Genomic DNA, 21821 nt, shown 5'->3' with positions numbered 1-21821 from the left:
TATATTATTAATACTATGTGTTAATGGAAGATTGAGGAGGCATGAAGTGTAAGGGGCTGGGTGTACGCTGTTTGTAAACAAACTCACGTGTTTCGAACTGCAAAATCATTGTATTTTCTGTTAACGATGAATGTATCTATTGATTTTGTAAACATATCGATATTATTATTAACACTGTGAAGCGGGTGAAAATTATTCACTGGGGCTTCTATGCAGGTTTTAATCCTTTCATCTGAAAAAATAAACATAATTCTATAAGGTTCAGTGTAGTTAAAGGAAATTATAAGGGGATGAATTGTTGGGAATAGATGTGTATTCTAGTGAAGGCAGTATAGATAAGGTCCAGTGGTATATGGTAGTTGTGCTGAATCTAATTATTTGGGCATGTGTAGTACTCAAAAGTAGGCGTTAGTTAAAATTTTGTTTTTGAATGCATTGTCAAATTTAAAAAGAAATTATCATATTGTAAGAGCAGAAATATTTAGAAAATTAGCTTCAGTTAAAGAATTTCCATCGAATTTATACATAAGACCTAAATAATGTAGGATTTCTGCTGTTGGAATTTCTTTCACCCCGTGGTCCTTATTCTTGGCACATTTCCATTATCCTGCCCGTCTGCACTACCAACACCTGAGACAGTATTTCTCAGCAGTGGACACAAACTAGTTTCCCATCATGTTGCATGATTATATTATGAGGAATTTACCATTTTTGGTGGGTGTACAATGCGCACGTAGTACCACCCGAATATACAACCTAGTAAGATTAGATCTTTGACTAGCTAAGTATTACTGAACAGTTTTGAAAAATATGAAATTAATTATAGACACTACAAGGAAGAAATCACTTAGTGTGGGATGGTCAATCTCATAAACTTGGCGTCAGTGGGTACACAAATGTTTTATGTACTAGTACCATGACCAGTATATACTCAGAAACCAAATAGTACTAAGTCTGTTGGAGTTGAGTGTCTTTGAAATCTTTCTGTTTGTCTGGATTTAAAGAATTGCTGCAGAGCGAATGTTTTTGTTTGAGCTGTACAACATAGCATCATACGTTCTTGTGCTGACATGAGTTGGCTAACTTGCCATTTATTATTAACAGTACAATACCTATTGAGTACCTATTCTTACACCCCTGCCCTGTATTGCATTGTGCCATATTTACTTAGATGCAATTTGGGTGGTAGAGACTAACTCCTAGCACATCTCTATCTTGCATACCATAGTGTCATACTGTTGCATAGCAATGCTACATAGATATCTGCCAGTGTCACTTGGAATCACTGGTAGACTGACTAGGAACAAGCCCTTTAAGGTCTATCAGATGCAGTGACTGCACAGTAATGTGTGTCAATATGTTAATTTTCCTTTTCATCTCTTGCTGAGTTTATATTAAATAGTATTTCTGCTAATTCATGTATATTAAAACTTCCAATTCTGTATCCATTGGCTAGTTTATGTTAAGTTATCTTTTTTTATAGTTGTTGTGTGTTAGTTAGAAAGATGAGAGGAAGAAACTAATAAAATTCAAAGCTTTCTGTCAATTATAAAGTCATTTCAAGAGTTGTCAAGGTTTATATAGGAATTTTGGCTACAAGTTAAGATATTGAATTCATATTGATTTACATACTTACCAATCTTGTCTGTAAAAGGACAAAACATTTCACGTCAGAATCCTGTAGTCAACAGGTAGTTTTTTTTTTTTTCGTTTTTTTTTTGGTCAGTTTTCTGGTGACAATAGCAACAACAGAAAAGTTCTGCAGTATCATAAATATGAATTTTAATCTTTCATCTTTTTGATGGAGATCCCTCAATATTGACTGGTGTTGTTTTTTATTTTTTTTTTCTCTCCAAACCCTCAAACACTGAAAAATTAGGTTTTGAACTAGATTCTGTAAAATATTTTCAATATATTCTGTGGGTTTTTTTTTCTATCTTTGATCAGTTCATCTTTGCTTCAAAATATGCAATTCATCATCATCCTATGATTGGTGCTTCCAATTATTGAAGCCAATTTGGATACCCATTGTAATCCCTGCTTTTTGTTACATGTAGAAGGCTGGTTGTTTTGAGACCTATCCCAGTCAGTTCAAAGGTTTGATTTAAAAAATCCACCTCAGCATTTATGTCATATCACTAAGATAAGGCTCTTTAATACTGTCTTAATTCACTTTAAAAATACTACAAATAGATTCCAGATCTTATGAGATTGCCAGTTGTCTGTTACTCATTTAATGGAACAAAACTAAATAGAACTTCTTGTAACATACTCAGGATACGTAACTATATATGTATATAGTGAGAATTAAGAAAAGACAAAGACGGGTATGTAAACAACAAACGGATGTATTAGTTTAATGCTCGGAAAGTGAGAAAGTCTTTTACGTTAAGAGCCTACGCTCTTTGACAGAAAGGAACATAGAAATAAATGAAGAGAAAATAGAAAAAGGTTTAGTGGCTAGCGATCTATCATCGTGAATATATAACAGTTCATTGCCTTCCTGTGACTAATGTAGCCCATTTTTGGGATATCATTCTAGACATCTGACAAACTCGGGTGGTATGACCTGTCCAACCTATGACAGCATGGAAAGTAAACATAAAACAATGATGATAATCTATGTATATACACACATACATATGTATCTACTATGTGTTCAAGCCAAGTGAGTTTTGATCATATTTATTATATAGTATGTCTATGTGTATGGTTCACTGTACTTCAAAAGATTTGGAGTAAAGTTTACTGCAGTAACAGAGTGAGTCAGATATATTTACCATGCAAACCATCATTAGATAAGTTATTTTGCTGTATCCAATGTCTTTATCTCATATCAGTCATATTCAAAGTGGCCATTCTGCTATGTGAGTCATTTTGCTACTGCGTCCTGCCATTTTTGTCCTAAAGTAGAAATTGACAGACAGTTAAGGATTAGACTGGCAAATCATCACTACTGCTTTGGAATCAAGACAGATACACTCTCTCAGATTATGGTATCACCTGTCATAGTTCTTTCCCAAGTCAGCTCTGTTCAAGCTATGACCATCCTGTCTTTTATTCACACATAGTGCACTTATTTTATCTAAGTATAGTGTATGTGGCCTTTTTAAGTTGATTTGATGTGATTTGGTTGCTATTTCTAGCAGGCCAAAGGACCAAACGTAAATTCATTTCTGGGTTTGAAGCATTATGTTACATGATTGTTTAGCTACTTCTACATCTACTCTGGTCAGCAACTGGACTACTGACCTGAGTAGTGGTGTAGATGTGGCTGCAAAGGTACCTGCTTTGACTGAACTGGTGTTACAGAGTGAGTTAAGCAAGACCCACTGGATTCAGAATGTTTTAACATTCAAGAATTACTGAGCATTAGTTGAAAAACAACTGAACAATAAATTTATTGACTGATAGAGACAGTTGTAAGATTTTTGAATATATATATATATGTAGTGCAGATTTGGAGGGAAAAGAGAATTGATAGAAGATTCCTAGTATAGGTTTCAACCAAAACAGATTTGGTAAGAATCATTTTGAACTTGCATGACACAATGAATATTGTATTACAAACTAAAAGCTATCTATGTTTAGATTACACTAAGTCCTCTTGTATTTACAGGTATTATGTAAGAATAACTATATATATATATATATATCATCATCATCATCATCATCATTTAACGTCCGCTTTCCATGCTAGCATGGGTTGGACGATTTGACTGAGGACTGGTGAAACCGGATGGCAACACCAGGCTCCAGTCTAATTTGGCAGAGTTTCTACAGCTGGATGCCCTTCCTAACGCCAACCACTCAGAGAGTGTAGTGGGTGCTTTTACGTGTCACCCGTACGAAAACGGCCATGCTCGAAATGGTGTCTTTTATGTGCCACCCGCACAAGCCAGTCCAGGGGCACTGGCAACGATCTCGCTCGAAAATCCTATGGGAGCCAGTCAGGCGGTACTGGCATTTGTTTTTGAGGAGTTGCCATATATATATATATATATATATAGAGAGAGAGAGAGAGAGCTGTATGATTAAGGAGTTTACTTTGCAAACACGTGGTTTTGGGTTCAGTCCCACTGGACAGCACCTTGTCTTCTACTTTAGCACTAGGCCACCCAATGCCTTGTGAGTAAATTTGGTAAACAGAAACTGAAAGCTTGCTCTGTGTGTTTGTGTATGCATCAATTATATATTATGTTCTAATTTAGTTGTGTCTATTTATGTACTTAACTTAGAGGAGTTCCACAAAATTCTTTAATAACATTTTCTCTAAGACTGAACACCAGGGCCTCAGCATATACTTATAAACAGTGATGTGGCAAAAGTTTCCTTAGCTTTCTCACATGGTAGCATACAAAGGACATACAGTGACTAAGTGGCATACACATCCAGTTTTCTAACAGACTTTAGTGAAGGCTGAAAGCAAAAGATTTCATGTTTCATGTCTTAGTTTAAAGTTGTATTAGTATAGTTAATGGAGAAAAGTATTGTTGTCATCATCATTTAATGTCTGTTCAAACCGGCATGGGTTAGACATGCAAGAATACAATGACTTATGGTTTGTTACTTAGATGCTGACCAGAGTGTTTAAATTATATCACTGGTATTGTGTCATTAGATTTGTTGTGTAATGCCCAAGACTTCTAGTTCTGGACATGCTGAAGAAAGCAGCACATCTCATTATCAGGTGAGAACAGAACATAATAACAAAGAATCTATTACTTTCACAGCCGTCTAGTGTGAGATAGTTTAGGTAAATGAATGAACAATCCAACGTTGTACTTTCCCTATTTCTGTTCTTATTCATTATAAGAAACCTAGATATTTCATTTACATAGTGTAAGTCCTTTTCTCTACTGGTTTATCTCTAATATGTCTCTCTTGTCTTGCAGATGCATTAGATAATTTAGATGATAAGGTAGCCGTATTTTTCAAGAAGTGTACGCAGCCAAATGCTCGGACTGACTGGCGTGAAGAACAGTTTACCAAATTGCAACAAGTAAGTACTATTTAATGTTAATTGTTACTTCCTGTCAAGCTGCATTATGATAAACCTTAGTTGAAGACTTACTGACAGCCATTTATGCTAAAATCTAACATCTACACTTTGTGTTTGATTACTGAAATTGAATGTTTTAACTAAATACAATGATTTTTAGTTACTGTTTCTTGTTATGACGATTTATTCACCTAAAATGTAGAACTTCAGCAGCCAAACAAAAAGGGTATGTTCATAATTATCTTAAATAACTGTCTAACCAAGGTATACCATAATGCATCTGGACCGGTAGTTGTAATTTGTAACGTTCACATGGTCTTTAAAGATGTAATCTTTCTGAATGTTTATTTAGCTTTATTTCTCAGTGTCATCATTATTAAAATGGAAAGAGAGGAGGGAAGGTAGTGTCCATGACCAATTGGAGAGCTTTCAAAACTGGTGGAAGGGAGAGCAGAAGCTATCCTCATACTATTAACCATATCCCATTGCTTGCAACAGAGTAAGCTTCACTAAAAGCATACAGAATGCCAGGTGGTGATGCTCAACCAAGTGATAGGTTAAGTATACTTCCCAAGCAGACTATGGCAGGATTTGAACTCAAAACATGAGTTTGTACAAATGCCTGTCCTTCAAGTTTCATCATCATCTGCTTTGCATTGGTACTTTTTCAGATACCACAAAACTGTTAGTATGCTACAAAACTCAAAGATAACCTCCCCTTCAGCAACCCAGATGTAATCCATTGTTCCCGATGTTTATTCTAAAGCAGAGAACAAATATACACTGAACTCTTTGAAACCCTTACTCTGTAGAGCCTAGTATCAAAAGGGTTTACTATTTCCTGCATGGCTGCATTTTGATATACCTTTGTTGCAAAGTTGCAGATAGTTATATGCAATAAATATGAGTTTGTACTGTTTTTGCTTGGTTATGGAAGTTGAACATTTTAGCTGAAGATAAACAACAAAAAGCTATATAATAGTATATTATCATGTGATGTCTACTGAACATAGCTGGATGGACGGCTACAATGGCTCAGTTAATTCAGTATTGCTGATATAGTGAGTGATATTAGTAATCAATGATGATGATTACAACTATGATGCTGCAATCACTGCCAATATTAAGTGTGGAGTCAGGTTAAACGAGTGAATTGATCTAAGGTTGGAGCATAGGGCTGGCTTCTCTGATGTACATATTCCTCCGTGAATGGGACCCCGGTTTAATGTAGAATTGCTCCTTTTTTCCAGCTGAGTGGACTGGAACAATGTGAGATGAAGTGTTTTGCTCAAGAACACAAAACATCACCCGATTCAGGAATGGAAGCCACACTCTTACGATCAACAGTCCAACACCTTAACCACTAAGCCACGCACCTCCACAAATGATCTAAGGCAGCTTAGACTTATTGAATTAAAATATATTATTGAAAGAAGTCTGATCCATATGGACATAATGAAGATATCACAGCGACTATTGTAACACAATAGAAGCTAGTCTGAGTCGTTGAAATCATAGTATAAAAACGAGATGGAAGTATTTATGAAGGTGTGGTGATGGAGTGATCATTGGTAAAGAAGAGACTCCAAAGTTACTGTTGATTAACCATTTTGTTAGTGTATTTCTGTTGAAATACATTACCTTTGAATAATTTTTTTAAATAATGAAGAATTTAGTAAAATAACTTTGTTGTTATTAAGCTGGTGTTTGGAATATAATTTTAATGAAAGGTTATAATTTAGATCACTTTAAAACATAAAGTTTGTGACCTAGAACCAAGGGTAGTTTCAGGCTGGTTGGTATCAAAAGGGTTAAATAAATATATATGCCAGCACTTGGAATAGCATTAGATTAAGGTAACGATGTATATGAAGTAGTATAAAAAAGTTCCTGGACTAGTTATGTTTAGTAAAAAAATAACTTGCATAAGTTTTAACATCATCTTCTTTGAAATTGTCACCTTGCACAGCAATACATGAGTCCCAGTGTTCTTGCCATTTTTGGAGTCCAACCTGGAAGGTGTTTATTGTGAGTAGAGGACCTTTTGCGATTCACTCTGGATTTCAACAACAGTGTTGAAACAGCAACCTTTGAGCTGCATTTTCATCTTGAGGAAGAGATGGACATCTGAAGTTGCTAAATCTAGCGAATAGGTCGGGTGCAGAAGCAATAGCATGTTGTTTTTGGCAAGAAATTCACAAGTGAGAGGAGCTGGGTGACAGGGTGCATTGTTGTGAAGAATAATCCAATTCTTCGTGCTCCACAGATTTGGTCACTTTCGCCAAATGTCCTTCCTCAAACGCTTCAAAACGTTGCAATAGAACTTGATTGATGATCTGGCCCCAGGGTTCAAACTCTCGATGCACAATGCGGATGTCAAAAAAATACCAATGTGCATTGCTGTTGATTGAGCTGTGGCTTTGTTGTGCCTTCTTCGGTCATGGAGATAAAAGGGCTCTTCCATTGTGACAACTGCTGCTTCATCTCAGGGTCGTACCTGCAGACCTAACTCTCATCACCAGTGATGATCCTTGGCATGAAGGATGGGTCATCAGTGGCACACTGACAAAGGTCTTGACAGACTCTGATGTATTGTTCTTTCTGCTCAGTGGTCAGCAGGTGGGGGAAAACTTGGCAGAGATAGGCTGCATGTTCAATTAAGATGTTAGGATTACCTGCACAGACCAACAACATCAGCAATGTTGTTGATTGTCTTCCAACAATCTTCATTCACAAGCTGATAAACTTTCACCACATTTCTGGGGGTGACACTTGTTGCAGGTCTTCCAGATCACTTATCATCTTCCAGGGACGGTCTTTCGCTTTTGAAGTGCCTGTGCCACTTGAAACATTGAGTATGACCCCTTGCCTTGTTGCCATAAGCTTGTTGAAGCATGTTCAATGTCTCTGGAGCAGACTTCCCAACTTTAACGTAAAATATCACGTTGGCTCTTTGTTCCAACTTCCTGTCCATGACAAAATGGCAGGCTACAGTATACATATGATCATAAAAACACAAATTTAATAACTTGTGAAGTAAAAACTGTGATGTCACTCAGCACACCGCCTCATGAAGGTCATTGCTAGCTCTCGCTGCACACACAACTATATGCTGCCATCTGTTGGTGTGCTACAGAACCAGTCCGAGAACTTTTTGATACTACAAAAGCTGAACTTAATCAAAACCTTCATTGCAATATAGAAATTGGCGAATGCTTTGCTGACTGATTTCTATGTTGGAACAAAAGTTTAGACTTAAAATGTCCAAAAGTATTCATCATCAAGGAGGCCAAATCAAGTTGAAACACCAGTGTCTGATGATCTGTTCACATTGTTCTTAGTGAGCTCTGTTTTTGACATACAAATGTCTCTTAATAGAAGCTTTTCTGAGAGAAAATATTACAACTATAGCTGCACTATTCTACATTTGTTTTTATTACAAATGTTATATTCATCATTTGTTAATCTAATACTATTTTAGATGCTTGTATTAATTTAATTTAACTTGGCCAGCTTTTGTACCAATCAGTAAATATCTTGTTTACTGATTTCTATATTGGGATAAATCTGTCAGCTTAGTGCAGAATGTCTGGGTGTGTTTGTCACTGAGGAGGTAAAATCAAGCTGTAACACTAGTGTCTGATGGTCTGCTGATATCATTCATAACAAGCTCTGTGTTGTAACACAAAATCTCTTCAGAGAAGTTTCTCTGAGACAAAATGTGACAGTGTCAGTCTGTATTTGTGTGTGTGTATATATATATATATATATATATATATATATATACCGGAGTAAGCAAAACTGTCCGATGAACGGGAACGTGAAACTCAGAGTAACGGTTTTTTTGTTATATTTCTGCTGCTTTTAAATAAAGTATATATATATATATATATATATATATATAAATATAAATATAAATATAATTAAGGGATCAGCAAATATTTGCTTCACCAAATACCGAAGTTCAGAAATAGCAGCTAAAAAAGCTGAGAATCCCACAGATAGCATCACTTGTAACTCACAAAGGCAAAAACAAGAAGAAAAAACAATACATCATTACATATATGGTACAGGTGTGGCTGTGTGGTTAAGAAGTTTGCTTCCCGGATACATGGTTTCTGCTTCAGCTTCACTGCATGGTACTTTTGGCAAATGTCTTCTACTAAAACCTTGGGTCAAAAACTGAAAGAAGCCTGCTGTGTGTGTGTGTGTTTGTGTCTCTTGATACCATGACATAGTTTTAAATGAGCATCACTGTCATACAGGTGGTGTCCTTCATTCCCAGTCTTCTCTGTAAACATGTATGATCATAGGGAAATATCTTACTTGGAAACGGGTAAGAGTTAACTATAAGAAGAGCATCTGGTTATAGAAAATCTGCTTCAAGGAATTCTGTCTGACCCATGCAAGCATGGAAAAGTGGGAATTAAAACGATGATGATGATATCCTTTGAAGCTATCTCATTTATGTCAACAATGATACAACTTTCGCCTGAGAATATGTTCAATGCATGAAATCTTTCTGTACTAGCATATATGTAACAAGAGTATATGACCTTCTATACTGAAATTGAGCAGGATTCTTGATGTGGATCACATGCTCATTAACTTGGGTTCTAACTCCCAAAAACTTTCCAATGTATTTATATACACCTACTGTACACAGACATGATAGAAGTAAATAGACACCCCATAAAACAACTTTTTATGTTTATTTTAACTTGAAGTGGTTTATATTTTTTATTAATTGGCATTTTTATGTTTCGATTTCTATATGTGACTGTTTAATCACACCACGTACAAGAGAAGCCTTGGAACTGTCTGAATTTCAGAGAGGCTGTATTGTGGGTCAATCTGAAGGTGGACTAAGTAAGCATAAAATCGCAGAAAACCTTGGGATCTCTCTTTCCATAGTTGATAGAGTGATTGTGCAATTCACCAGGAAATGGAAGGAGTTAACATCACCTCATCCTGGTCGACCAGGGTCCTCTGATTGGACCTTTCACTTTGTTAAGAGAAGTGTAGAGAATAATCCTCATTGCAAGGCCTCTGACATAGCAGAACAAGTTGATGTCAGTCCCAGAACAGCCATTAGGTATCTCCACAAACTTGGCTATTATGATAGAGCAGCAAGAAGGAAGCCACTTCTTTGACCCGCCAATATCAAGCAGAGAAAAGATTGGGCCAGTGAGATGGTGAAGAGGTCACTAGCATTTTGGGACACTCATATTCTCTGATGAGTCCAGATTTGTTGTATTTTTTAACAGTGGGTCTGGAGACTGTGATCAAGAATTTGACATGAAAAGATTGTAGCCAACAATAAAACACAGCAGCTATTCTGTAATGGTCTGGGGAGCAATTTGGAGCAATGGTTGACCAGAGCTGGTGGAGAGTAAGGAAAACATAAACTCAGATGTGTCCATATTGCAGAAAGGACTCCTTCCAATCTTCTCCAGTGGTGAAATGTTTAAAGAAGACTATTTATGGAAGATAGCCTCCTTGTCACACAGTTAAAAAGACTCAAGATTGGTTGGATGAGAATGACAGTAAAAAGCTTCCATGGCCAAGCCAGTCACCAGATATGTATCCTATTGAACACCTCTGAGGCATAATGGACAGGACACTTTGTAAAGAGCACAATAAAGCATCCTCAAAACCAGATCTTTTGAGATTACTGCATGAAACCTGGCAAGAAATTCTTCAAGAGAATATTTGTCATCTGATCAGTAGCATTCCTAATAGGGTCCTTGCATTGAAAAATACAAAGGGCATGTCTACTAAATATTAGATATTCACATTTATAATACTTAATAAATAATTTGAATATATAATTTCAGATTTAAATAAATTTTAACGATTATAAGAGTGTCTGTTTACTTCTGTCATGTCTGTACAAATACATATGCTATGTCATGTATAACTATTTTATTTTTGTATTTGAATTTTCATCATTACCACTATGTTTCTTTTAATGCCCATTTTCCATACCAACATGTGCTTAACAGGTCTGCTGTATGGCATACTAACACATGTCATTATTCCTTGTTACATTATCTCTGATACTTTTTGACCAAACTATCTCTTTTCAGGCCTCTATCAATCTTCATCTGCCCTGGTACTCTCCATTTCAACTTTAACCTTGACAGCTTGTCGTTTTTGTCTTTTATATGGATTTTGTCATGTTCAGTTACTAAATCATCTTCATTTTCTTACTGTATCTATATTATATTATGTCATTTTTATTTTCAGGGTTACTTTAAAGTACTTGATGATGCAGATGAAAAAGTTCATTTAGCAAACCATATACATGACTTAGTAAGTGAATTTTATCAGTTTAATTGTAATTATCTCCCTTACTTGTAACCATGGACATTATCTTCCCTACAACAGTTTGCCAAACTATTTTAGTTATTTTAGTTAAAGAATGAGTTGTATTTCAACCATGACATGCATTAATTTACTTATATATATATAAAATTTAATTGGAAGATATGTTAACCTTGTGAAGGGATGGTTGCATCCAAGGAAATACTTGTTCAATACCTAGTATTGTTGGGGAATTAAATTCCTTTAAAACAATAGATATATATTAAGCATATAACTTATATCCAGTTAAAAGAAGAAAAGAAAATGGAGATAAGGAAATTAACAATTATTTATTATTAACAAATTGGTCATCTTCGCTTCTTACAGACTTTTCAATTGATACTCAATAATTTAATTACAAATTTGTACATTAAATTTGCATTTATGTGTCATGAGCATAATTTATCAGAGAAAACAAAAAGATGTACATTGGGATGTTATATGTGGACCTATCAATTCATTTCAGCAGACTCTGCTGAAATATATAAATACTATCTTTAAGCATACAATTTAATGTTTCATTTTTCTGTTTGCCTATAGTTTGTATTTGAAAATGTTATAAAAGTAACACTGCAAAAGTACTTGTAATCAAAAATATTGTGTATTTATATAAGAAAAATTAGGAAAATATCAACCAGATACAATAGGTTCACTAAGGATAAGGCCTATTGTATATGTACTTAAAACTCCTGTACATATATATCTATTCTCCATTCTTACACTCTCAGAGTGGTTGGCGTTAGGAAGGGCATCCAGCTGTAGAAACTCTGCCGAATCAAATTGGAGCCTGGTGTAGCCATCTGGTTTCACCAGTCCTCAGTCAAATCGTCCAACCCATGCTAGCATGGAAAGCGTACGTTAAACAATGATGATGATGATGATGATTCTTCATCACAGTTTAACTTCTTCACTGTGATTATCAATATTAGCTTCATCAAGAATTGTTAGCATGCCAGACAAAATGCTGCTACTTTATGTTCTGAGTTTAAATTCCACCAAGGTTGACTTTGCCTTTCATCCTTTCTGAGTTAATAAAATAAGTACCAGAGGAACACTGGGATTGATATAATTGACTTCTCCCCTTCCTTGAAATTACTGACCATGTGTCAAAGTTTGAAACCAATATTAATTAGCCTTCTTTGTAATAATCAATATAAATTTTGATTGAAATTGTCATTATACATCTATACTATAATTGTCAGTAAATATTATCTTCACACTATTTACCTGTATTAATCTTCAATACTGTTATCAGTATATCTGTAATGTAATTGTCAATGTAAATCTTCTATCAGTATAAATATCTAACATTATGGGGATCTGAAGAATATGGCTTCACCTTTCATGCCAACTGATGCTTCTATATTTTGGGAATTATTGTTGAATCAGACAGTTTGGGCTCGGTGAAATAAATGATGTTTCACTATGTACCTGACAGGTAATAACCTGTCAGGTTCTTAGTAAACAGCTCAGTTTGACGCCAGTATAAGTAGTAAAGGTGTGTTCTATCTATGTCATCGCCAAGCTGGTGTAAATATCTATCTCTTTTTACTAGAATTGGTGACATTTTACCTTTTACTTGTTACAGTCATTGGACTGTGTCCTTGCTGAGACACTGCCTTGACAGGTTTAGCTGAGCAACTTGCTCCCAGTAGTTATTTTTAAATATGATACTTATTCTTTCAGTCTCTTTTGCCGAACCACTAAGTTACGGGCATATAAGCAAATTGCCAGTTGTCAAGCAGTAGCGGTGGGGAAACATGCAAACACATACACACAAAGCTTCCACACTGTTTCGGTCTACCAAATTCAATCACAAAGTATTAGTTAACCTGGGTCTAAACACTTACCCAAGATGTGTGCAACGCAACTGAACACCAAAAATATGTAGTTGTAAAAACGTTGAATTTTCCTTCATTTTTTTTTTTTTTTTTTCCTTTTTCTTCAACATTTTCCCATAGTTGTATGTTTTGGATGGTTTATTTGTTGAACCATTTGTTTTCACTGTGACATGGGAATGGAACCTGTTTTACTTTTCTTTATTTTTTTTTTTTTTTTTTTTTTTTTTTTTTTTTTTACCTAAAAAATCTCTTTCAATCAGGCAAACTGGAATAAGCAGAGTTAGGTATCTTGTTCTGGTACACGATCTACTAACAGTAATAAGATATAAAAATTTCGATCATGTTGTCAGTAGTCCGGTACTAAACTTCAGCTAAGGTATTTTTTCCAAATTATTGATTCCATGTGGTTGTCATATATCTACTTTATTTCATTGTAGGTTGATAGGCACTTAAGAAAATTAGATCAAGAATTATCAAAATTTAAGATGGAGCTGGAAGCAGATAATGCTGGTATTACAGAAATTTTAGAAAAAAGTAAGTGTCTTTTAATAAAAATTCCTCATTTTGATTTTTTTCAAAACTCTTATTCTTTTCACATATTTTAAATTCAGAGAAAAATTATGAAGCTCCTAAAATGCTATTTTCTGTGGCTGGTTTTCTCAGGAAATTTCTTTGTTACTCTTTCTTCTCCTACACTAAATATGTTCAGTCAGCTATACACATATCACTCAACTACTACATGTTCTTCTTCTCTTCTAACCTTAATCCTATCCCTGTAAATCAGCAATTTCTAACTTATGGGTTTCCTTATAATTTTACTTTGAATTATTTTGATTTCTAAAAAAAATCACACACAAAAAGAAAAAAGAAATGGTAAAATATCCTTAAGAAAAGTATCAAATGTTAAGTGCATCTCATTGTAATATGTAAAAGAAAAAATAACAAAAGGTTATTAATTTGTCATGAGTTGTGATGGTAAAAGATCGGACTCCTGCTGCTATCGTCTGATTGCTCAGATAGGACTTGTGTATTTTTTGATTTTTGTTTTGTTTTACATTCAGTTTTTTTTTCTTGCTTGCATGGATGAGGTGATTTATTTCTTACAACAGTTGTTTCTATTCTCACAGCTGGATGATGTCCTTTCTGTCACAAATAGAATTAGAACCCATGTTTTATGCCCAGTCAGAAGTTATGTGCTTTTTTCAGGGACATACCACATTAACTTTTCTAGAAGGCTTTTAACTTGTGACTATCAAAAGGTCCGACACCTTAACTCCTTACATAATTTCCAGACCTCTTATAGACATATGGCTTTGTCCCTTCCTATCATAATCAACCCCAAACTAAATTGACAAAACTATACGATGGACTGCTGAAAGGTTCCTGGCTTTGGGTAAAAGAAAATACAAGAGGATCAGTTAATTATGATTTTATTCAACATATTCCCCTCTCAAATTCACACACTTATTGCAGTGGCCTTGTAAAAGAGCTCAGAAGTAATATCCTTAAAGTTAGCAACTTTTCAGTACCCCCTTGTATATTGCTAACAGTTGAGATAGGCCATTTGGATCTTTCTTCAACATTTAATTCTAGAAATTATACTCCAGAGTTTAGTTCAATCTCTGTTAGAATTACAGATTAGGAGATAAGTTTGAAGACCAACAATTAAATCTTTACAAATCATCATAATCTCTTGTACAGCATGATTTAACCCTGCACACTCCTCTCCCACCCTCACACAAGATACTCTCCTTACTATCAAACATCAGTAGTCACACTAAAGAACCTCTACACTGTTCCTCAGCTTGCTAGAAATAGCAGTCTAATTTCTCTTTAATAACACTCTACTATCTTAAGGGCACATTAGATAATATATTCTTAAATGTTCCCTTAAAAGATGAAACGGTCACAGCTGGAGTGCCTTTGATTAAATGTTTCCCAAATCATGGTTGTGTTGATTACTGTAAGATCAGTGGAGATGGCTATATAAGTTGGAAGCTTAACTATATGCACTTTATATTGATTGGAGGCTAAAATGTTCTGATTTGTAATTCACATCAGTGTTAACTTTGCCTTTCATCCCCTTACATGTATAAAATTCAAGTACCAATTATATACATACATCAGTTTAATTTTATGTAACTCTTAACTAAATGTGATGAGTGCTTTTTTTTCTTTTGTATGTCCACCCACTTGTGTGCATATATGCATATATATATATATATATATATATATATATATATATATATATATATATATATATATATATATATATATATACGCAGTCTCATCAATAAGTATTCGGACTGTTACCATAGTAATGAAGCTAAAGCATGCAGAGTGAAACCACTTCTGCTGTTTACAGCAGTGCTTGGAAGGAAGGTATGTCATGTGTGATCATCACATTGTCCATGACAGAGAAAGTTACCATGGTGATGTCTGCTCAGAGGCCTATGAAAGTTGCAGAAAGTCAATGGAGAGGAATGTATGAGTGGTTCAGGTGTTTCCAAGATGGACGAAAAAATGTCAATGTTGACGAACGTTCTGGAAGACCCACAACCAGCAGAACTGAGGAAAACATCGCAGATGTGTGTACAGCTGTGATAGGAAATCATCGAATCACCATCCATGAGTTATCAGAGGATGTGCAGATTAGTTACAGTTCAGTTCAGTCCATTATCACTGGAGATTTGGGTATGAGACATGTGTCTGCCAAGTTTGTGCCAAAACTGCTTTCAGCTGACCAAAAAACATTCGGATTTCAGTTGCACAAGATCTACTTGATTGTGTTGAAAACATTGCAAACTTTGTGTAGGCCTCTGAGCAGGTATCGCCAAGCTTTTGGCAAAATTTGATGTAGACTCTCTGCTCAACTTTCTGTCATGGTCAATGCAACAATCACACGCTACACACGTTCCTTCCAAGCACTGCTGTAAACAGTGGAATTGAGCTAGAACATTAAAACTTAGTGCACATGCACAGTAGATTTCAAGGCCAGTCTATGCCAAGCAACTTCATTCTGTGTGCTTTATTACTATAGCAACAGTCCGGATATTTATTGATCAGACCACGTATATTGTTTAATAGATTTACCTCTTGCTATTATCAATGGAAAAATCTCTTTGTGAATCTGAACATTTGTTTATTGGAAGGAATTTTCTTTTCTTTTTACAAAAGAATTAGAGACTTATCAATGACCATTCTGCAAGTAAAGATACTTATTTTCATTTTAGCAAGCTGAAATTATTGGAATAATTTGTTTTGGAGATTGGTAGGATGGGAGATATTTCACAGGAAAATTAACTCTAGTTCGTTTCATTTATTCATATTTATGTCCACTTTTTCCAGGCTAGCATGGATTAGATGAATATATTAGCAAGGCATTGTTTTATAGCTGAATGCCCATTCTGTCACTAATCCTTACCTTTTTTTCAAGTAAGAGATCTCTTTATTTTACATGTCTTCAAAGATGCAAAGCCAGCAAACAACTTGTTGATGGGAGAAATGACAACATCAACACTTGTAGCTTGTGATTTTCAGAGAAGTGCTAATGTAAACGAATACACACACACATGCGCGCGTGCGTACACACACACACAAACACAAACACACATCTGACAGGTTCCTTTCAGTTTCCATCTGCCAAATGCACTATAAGCCTTTGTTAACTGAAGGGTTATAGAAAAGAAGACACTTGCCCAATGTGCTGCACAGTGGGATAGAATTCAGAACCACAGGATTGGCAAACTCCTTAACCACTCAGTCATGCCTCTACCTAGTGTCTACACTATAGCACACTTGTCATTAATGATGGGAACCTCAGTTTAAATGCTCTATTGTTTTTGTTTTGGGTTTTTTTTTTTTCCTCCCCTGCAGTGTTTCTCTATATTAAGTATCTGTTGTATCTCTTGCAGGGTCATTAGAATTAGATACTCCTCAACAGAGTCAGAATCGTCCAGATAGTGAGTATTTCTTGCATTCTAGATGATACGACACTCTTCTAAATATGTAGATTAACCCTCTTAAAACCATTGCTGCTGGCATGTGTGATTTTTTAATTTTTTTTTTACCCTTCTTGAAAAGAAAATTTACTTCCACAGTTTGCTCTGGGTTTGTCGTATATAGGCTTGCTTTTAAGTAGAGCTCTAGATATGGGACATGTTATATGAATAATTCTGACCTTACCTCTACTATAACTACCATCCTTTAATATCACATGTTCATACCACTATCACCTGCCTCTGTTGTAGCTACCATACACAGCCATCCTCGGACCATACCATTACCACTTATCTCTGTTATAGCTCCAAAGTAACTATGGAACCTCTACATTGCTACTTGACCTGCTAGAAGTAATCAGCCGAATCTCCCTTAGAATATACTTCCATATTGGTCGGTCAGGAAGAGAGACATTGTCTAATGTTGCTCTGGAAATACTGTCTGATAAACCAAGGTCAATGGTCATAACACTTTTGATTATGGTTTGCTCAGTCAGAACTGACTAGGGTCTAAACAACTCCATCTATTGTTCATTACATTTCTCTGTATCACTCCACACGAGCCTACGTTGTTCCTACATATATACCATTGGTAATTGCTTTAATTTTCTCAATTATGAACATAAATTATTGAAGCTGTTTCTTTACCACCTATGTGAACATCATCACTGTTACCAACATACCATCATCATCTTCCTCCTCTTCACCATCATCACCACCACCATCATTTTAGCTTCCAATTTTCCATACTGGCATATGGTGGACAAGTCTCAGACAGACCAGTATATTGCTACTTGTCTAGATATTATATCATCTTGTCAGTAAACTACAGCATCCTGAGATCCAACCTCACCCCTGCTCTTCTGCCTTTTTCTTCTGCCTTTGACTGTCAACACATGGTAGTTTTATAACTGACATTCATCACCCATTCACACAGTGTGTTTGTGCCAGTGAGTGACCATCTGAATCTGTAATATAAGTTTGATTCCTGCTTTAGCTATTCTTCTTCACTGCAATTTCCAGCCATAATCAATGTAGTTTCTTCCAAGATGTTTCTTTGTTTTTAATTCAACACTTTCTTACATGAAGACAAAGCCTTCAGTGATGATTCGACAACATTAAGTTTCCATTTATTTACATATATAAAATAATTCCAAAAAAGTAAATTTTCAGCAAGACTATCAGTGAAGTATCAGTTAGAAGGTTGTAAGTTAGAGGAAGCCTTCAATAATGACTCAACAGCTAATTAAATATTTGATGTTTACATTTATTTCATGTGGAACATGTATAAAATGAATAATTCCAAAGTTAAATTTACAAGACAATCAGTGAAGTGAAGTGAAGTACCAATTAAGAGGCCATAAATATGAAGACAAAACACCTTGGTACACAAATGATAATAGATTGAAAATAATGATGAATTTATATATGGGTCTGAGTTTTTAAGTGGTTAACATGGTCCTGCTGCAGTTGTTTAAGTTTCAACAATCTCTAGTTAATTCCTTTGCAAAACTGGTGCAACATGCAACAAAAATTTAAAATCTTCAGCCAGGCTTATAAAAACTCTGAAAGGGAAACTGTTAGCTGTTGACTAAAATATGATAATGAAGCTATAACAAATTCACTTTGATGAACTTATCTCACACAAATATATTTCTATTCTGTTTCTGCCAGAACGTCGTGTTATAGCTGCATCCAACCCTTCCCAACCATATCACAATGACAAACAGACCAGTACAGAGCGAGTTCTATCCTCACTTGCCAATGAAGTGGCTAAAGAGAGTATAGGTCAACGTCGTATTAATCCAGCTTCTAATTCATCATCATCATCTGTGAATTCCTTTAACTCAGGAGGAGGAGGCAGTGGTAATCCAGCAGGTATCACCTACAGCTTGGGTAAGTTGAAAAACATGCATTCACTTTTCATTCTCCCTCTTCATTGTTCAACCCTTTAACATCTTTTAACCCTTCAGCATTTACACCAGCCGTGTATGGCCAAAATATTCTGTTTTATAATCAAACTGGCCGGATCTGGCCTCTTGCATCAACCCTACAATATCATTCCAAAAAATTACCTCATCAAAATCTCAAAGCTACATGATAACGTGTGATTAATTAAAAACAATGTGAATAAATAGGCATTACTTCTAATGGAATACTCAAACTTGTCAGCTCTGGCCTCTCACACCAACCCTACAATATCATTCTAAAAATTAAGTTACTTATCAAAATCGCGAAGGTACAAGATAATGCAGGATTAATTCAAAACAATGTGAATAAATAAGCATTACTTTTAATAGAATACGATGAATGCTAAAGGGTTTAAATGACATGAGTTTTTATTATATATTTCTTCTCCATTATCATGGTTTGGATGGTTTCTAATGCTAACCTACTCCAGGAATGCTACTTACCATACACACTAAACACATGTTTGTGCTTCTCTACTTCATAGGCAAAATATAAAATCTAAAATTAAGAGGAAGAAATATTGCAGATTTGATAAGATTTAAGATCTGCCATAAAGTAACACCAGTTGTTCGTGATGTTACAGTTAGTGAAATTGTGTGTGTTTGGTTTGTATTGAATATGAAAGACAGTTTTAAAGTCATAGCTATTGGCCGTCTCATAGCTTTTCGCTTCAATGCTTCTCTGGTTGGAAGCTACAGAATATGGTTTCACTGCTTTGTTTATTATTACTGTTAGATGTCTAAACAGAATCCCTGATAATCATTGTTCACCTAAGTCTCAATTATATATTTCAGTGTCAAGCATGTGACATGTGAAAAATGGAAGTTTTAATTGGTTTAAGAGGATGTGATTGAGACTAATGAATCAACTAGCTGAAGATACTTAATTGAAAACCTTAAATTACTCTTCCATTTCTCCACAAAAGTCTTTGAAATTAATATATTTACACATTTATGTAACATTGTGAAGGGTTATAAATTTATTGGCTGTGCAGTATTTGGTGTGCCAGCTGTGTGGTGGTGTGGTGTTTGATGAGTGTGTGATGTCTGATGTCTGTAATATGTTGGCTGTGTGATGGGCTGACTATAATGTCTGATGTGTTGGCTCTAGTGTTTGATATGTTGGCTTTGTGGTGTATGAGGTGTTGACTGGGTATTGTAAGAGGTGTTGAGTGTGTGATGTCTGCTGCCTGTGATGTGATGGCTGTATGTTGGCATTGTGGTATTTGAACTATTGGCTGAATGTTATCTAATGTATTGGGCAGTGTATTGTGTAATGTGTTGGGTGTGGTATCTGATGTGTTGTCTGTATGGTGTTTGTTGTTTGATGTTGTTCATGCCTCTGTTTCAGGCCATATGGGTGCAGGAAGCAATGCTGCTATTGCTGCTGCTGCATCTCAAGCTATTGCTGCCACACAACAGGTAAGTCACTTACTCCCTACTGTGTCTTCATATTACACGGCTACAACTTTTCTCTCTAAGCAATGTAGGGTTTATCTTTCCAAGTAAAGGGAATATTATATAATGCTTGCATATGAAGTGTCACGTTGTATGGTAGTTAAACAGTCTTTTAAATTCAGAGGATAAGCAAAGACTGGAAAAAAAATGAAATAAGCATTGCCTCAGTGCAGGGGTCCTCAACCATCAGCCTGCACAGAAAGAATAGATTTAAAAATTTTATTTCTTTTTTGTCGATATATGATGGTATATAGATATATATCATTTGAAATAAAACTCATTTATTACAAAATATTTGAAAAATAACAGAGCTAGCATTAATATAATTGGCCAAAAATATATGGAAGTGGTTATGAATGTAAAATTGAAAATGAATGGGAAAAGTGGCGAGTTAAAAGGTAAATAACCTCTTCTGTTGAAGCTTATCTGACTAGAATACTTGACGTTCTGTGTCAGAGTATCACTGTACTCTGTTAAAACAGTTCTTTCTATTTTACTTTTGGCATTAATTTTCCCATCAGCTGATAGAATCATTAGCATGCTGGGTAAAATGCTTAGTGACATTTCATCCATCCTTACATTCTGAGTTCAAATGCCACTGAGGTTGACTTTGTCTTTCATCCTTTTGGGGTTGATAAATTAAGTACCAGTGAAACACTGGGTCAATGTAATCGACTATCCCCTCGCCCCCAAATTTCAGGCCTTGTGCCTTTAGTAGAAAGGATTATTATTATTATTTTATTAAAATAGTTTGATTTCGCTCCATGCAGTTTCAAGTTTTGCAGGCTTCTAACAGAAACCCAACTCATTCAGTTGAACAAGATAGGTTTCTGTTAGAAGCCCACAAAACTTGAAGTTGCATAGAGCCAAATCAATCTGTTTTGAATAATAAAACATGTAATTCCTGCTAAATGTGTCAAGTGCCCTTCTCTTTTGTTTGTCCGCTCACTCTGTGTGTGTGTGTGTGTATATATATATGCACACACATATACACACACTGGACTACCATTATCCAATGTGTCTGTCTTTTTTTTTTAAGACAGTAAGGTGTGTAATTTCTAATTTATGGAGTGACACTTGAAACACCCTCACTAGCTCATTCTGTGATGATTTATTTGTTGAAGCAAGATTCTTTTTTTTTTTTTTTTCTTAAAACAACTGAATTATATCTTTCTTAGCACATACT

The 21821-nt window shown here is 35.2% G+C and overlaps 1 protein-coding gene across 4 annotated transcripts in view; it reads left to right on the top strand.

The window, feature by feature from the left end:
• LOC106871167 (inhibitor of growth protein 3) overlaps positions 1 to 21821 on the top strand; it is a 37403-nt gene that overhangs the window by 1072 nt on the left and 14510 nt on the right. For 2 of the 4 annotated variants that reach the window (XM_052967468.2, XM_052967467.2), the window contains exons 3-8: positions 4896 to 5002; positions 11252 to 11317; positions 13647 to 13743; positions 17124 to 17171; positions 18882 to 19103; positions 20529 to 20599. In XM_052967468.2, coding sequence (XP_052823428.2) covers positions 4896 to 5002; positions 11252 to 11317; positions 13647 to 13743; positions 17124 to 17171; positions 18882 to 19103; positions 20529 to 20599 — 611 coding nt within the window. The remainder of the gene's footprint in view (positions 1 to 4895; positions 5003 to 11251; positions 11318 to 13646; positions 13744 to 17123; positions 17172 to 18881; positions 19104 to 20528; positions 20600 to 21821) is intronic. The other 2 variants (XM_089351431.1, XM_052967469.2) reach the window with 1 other exon arrangement.

Source organism: Octopus bimaculoides, chromosome 4 (genome assembly GCF_046866305.1).
Source record: "Octopus bimaculoides isolate indiv1 chromosome 4, ASM4686630v1, whole genome shotgun sequence".
Classification (NCBI taxonomy): domain Eukaryota; kingdom Metazoa; phylum Mollusca; class Cephalopoda; order Octopoda; family Octopodidae; genus Octopus; species Octopus bimaculoides.
The sequence above is the reverse complement of the archived record's forward strand: the minus strand, read 5'-3'. Positions and strand labels throughout refer to the sequence as shown.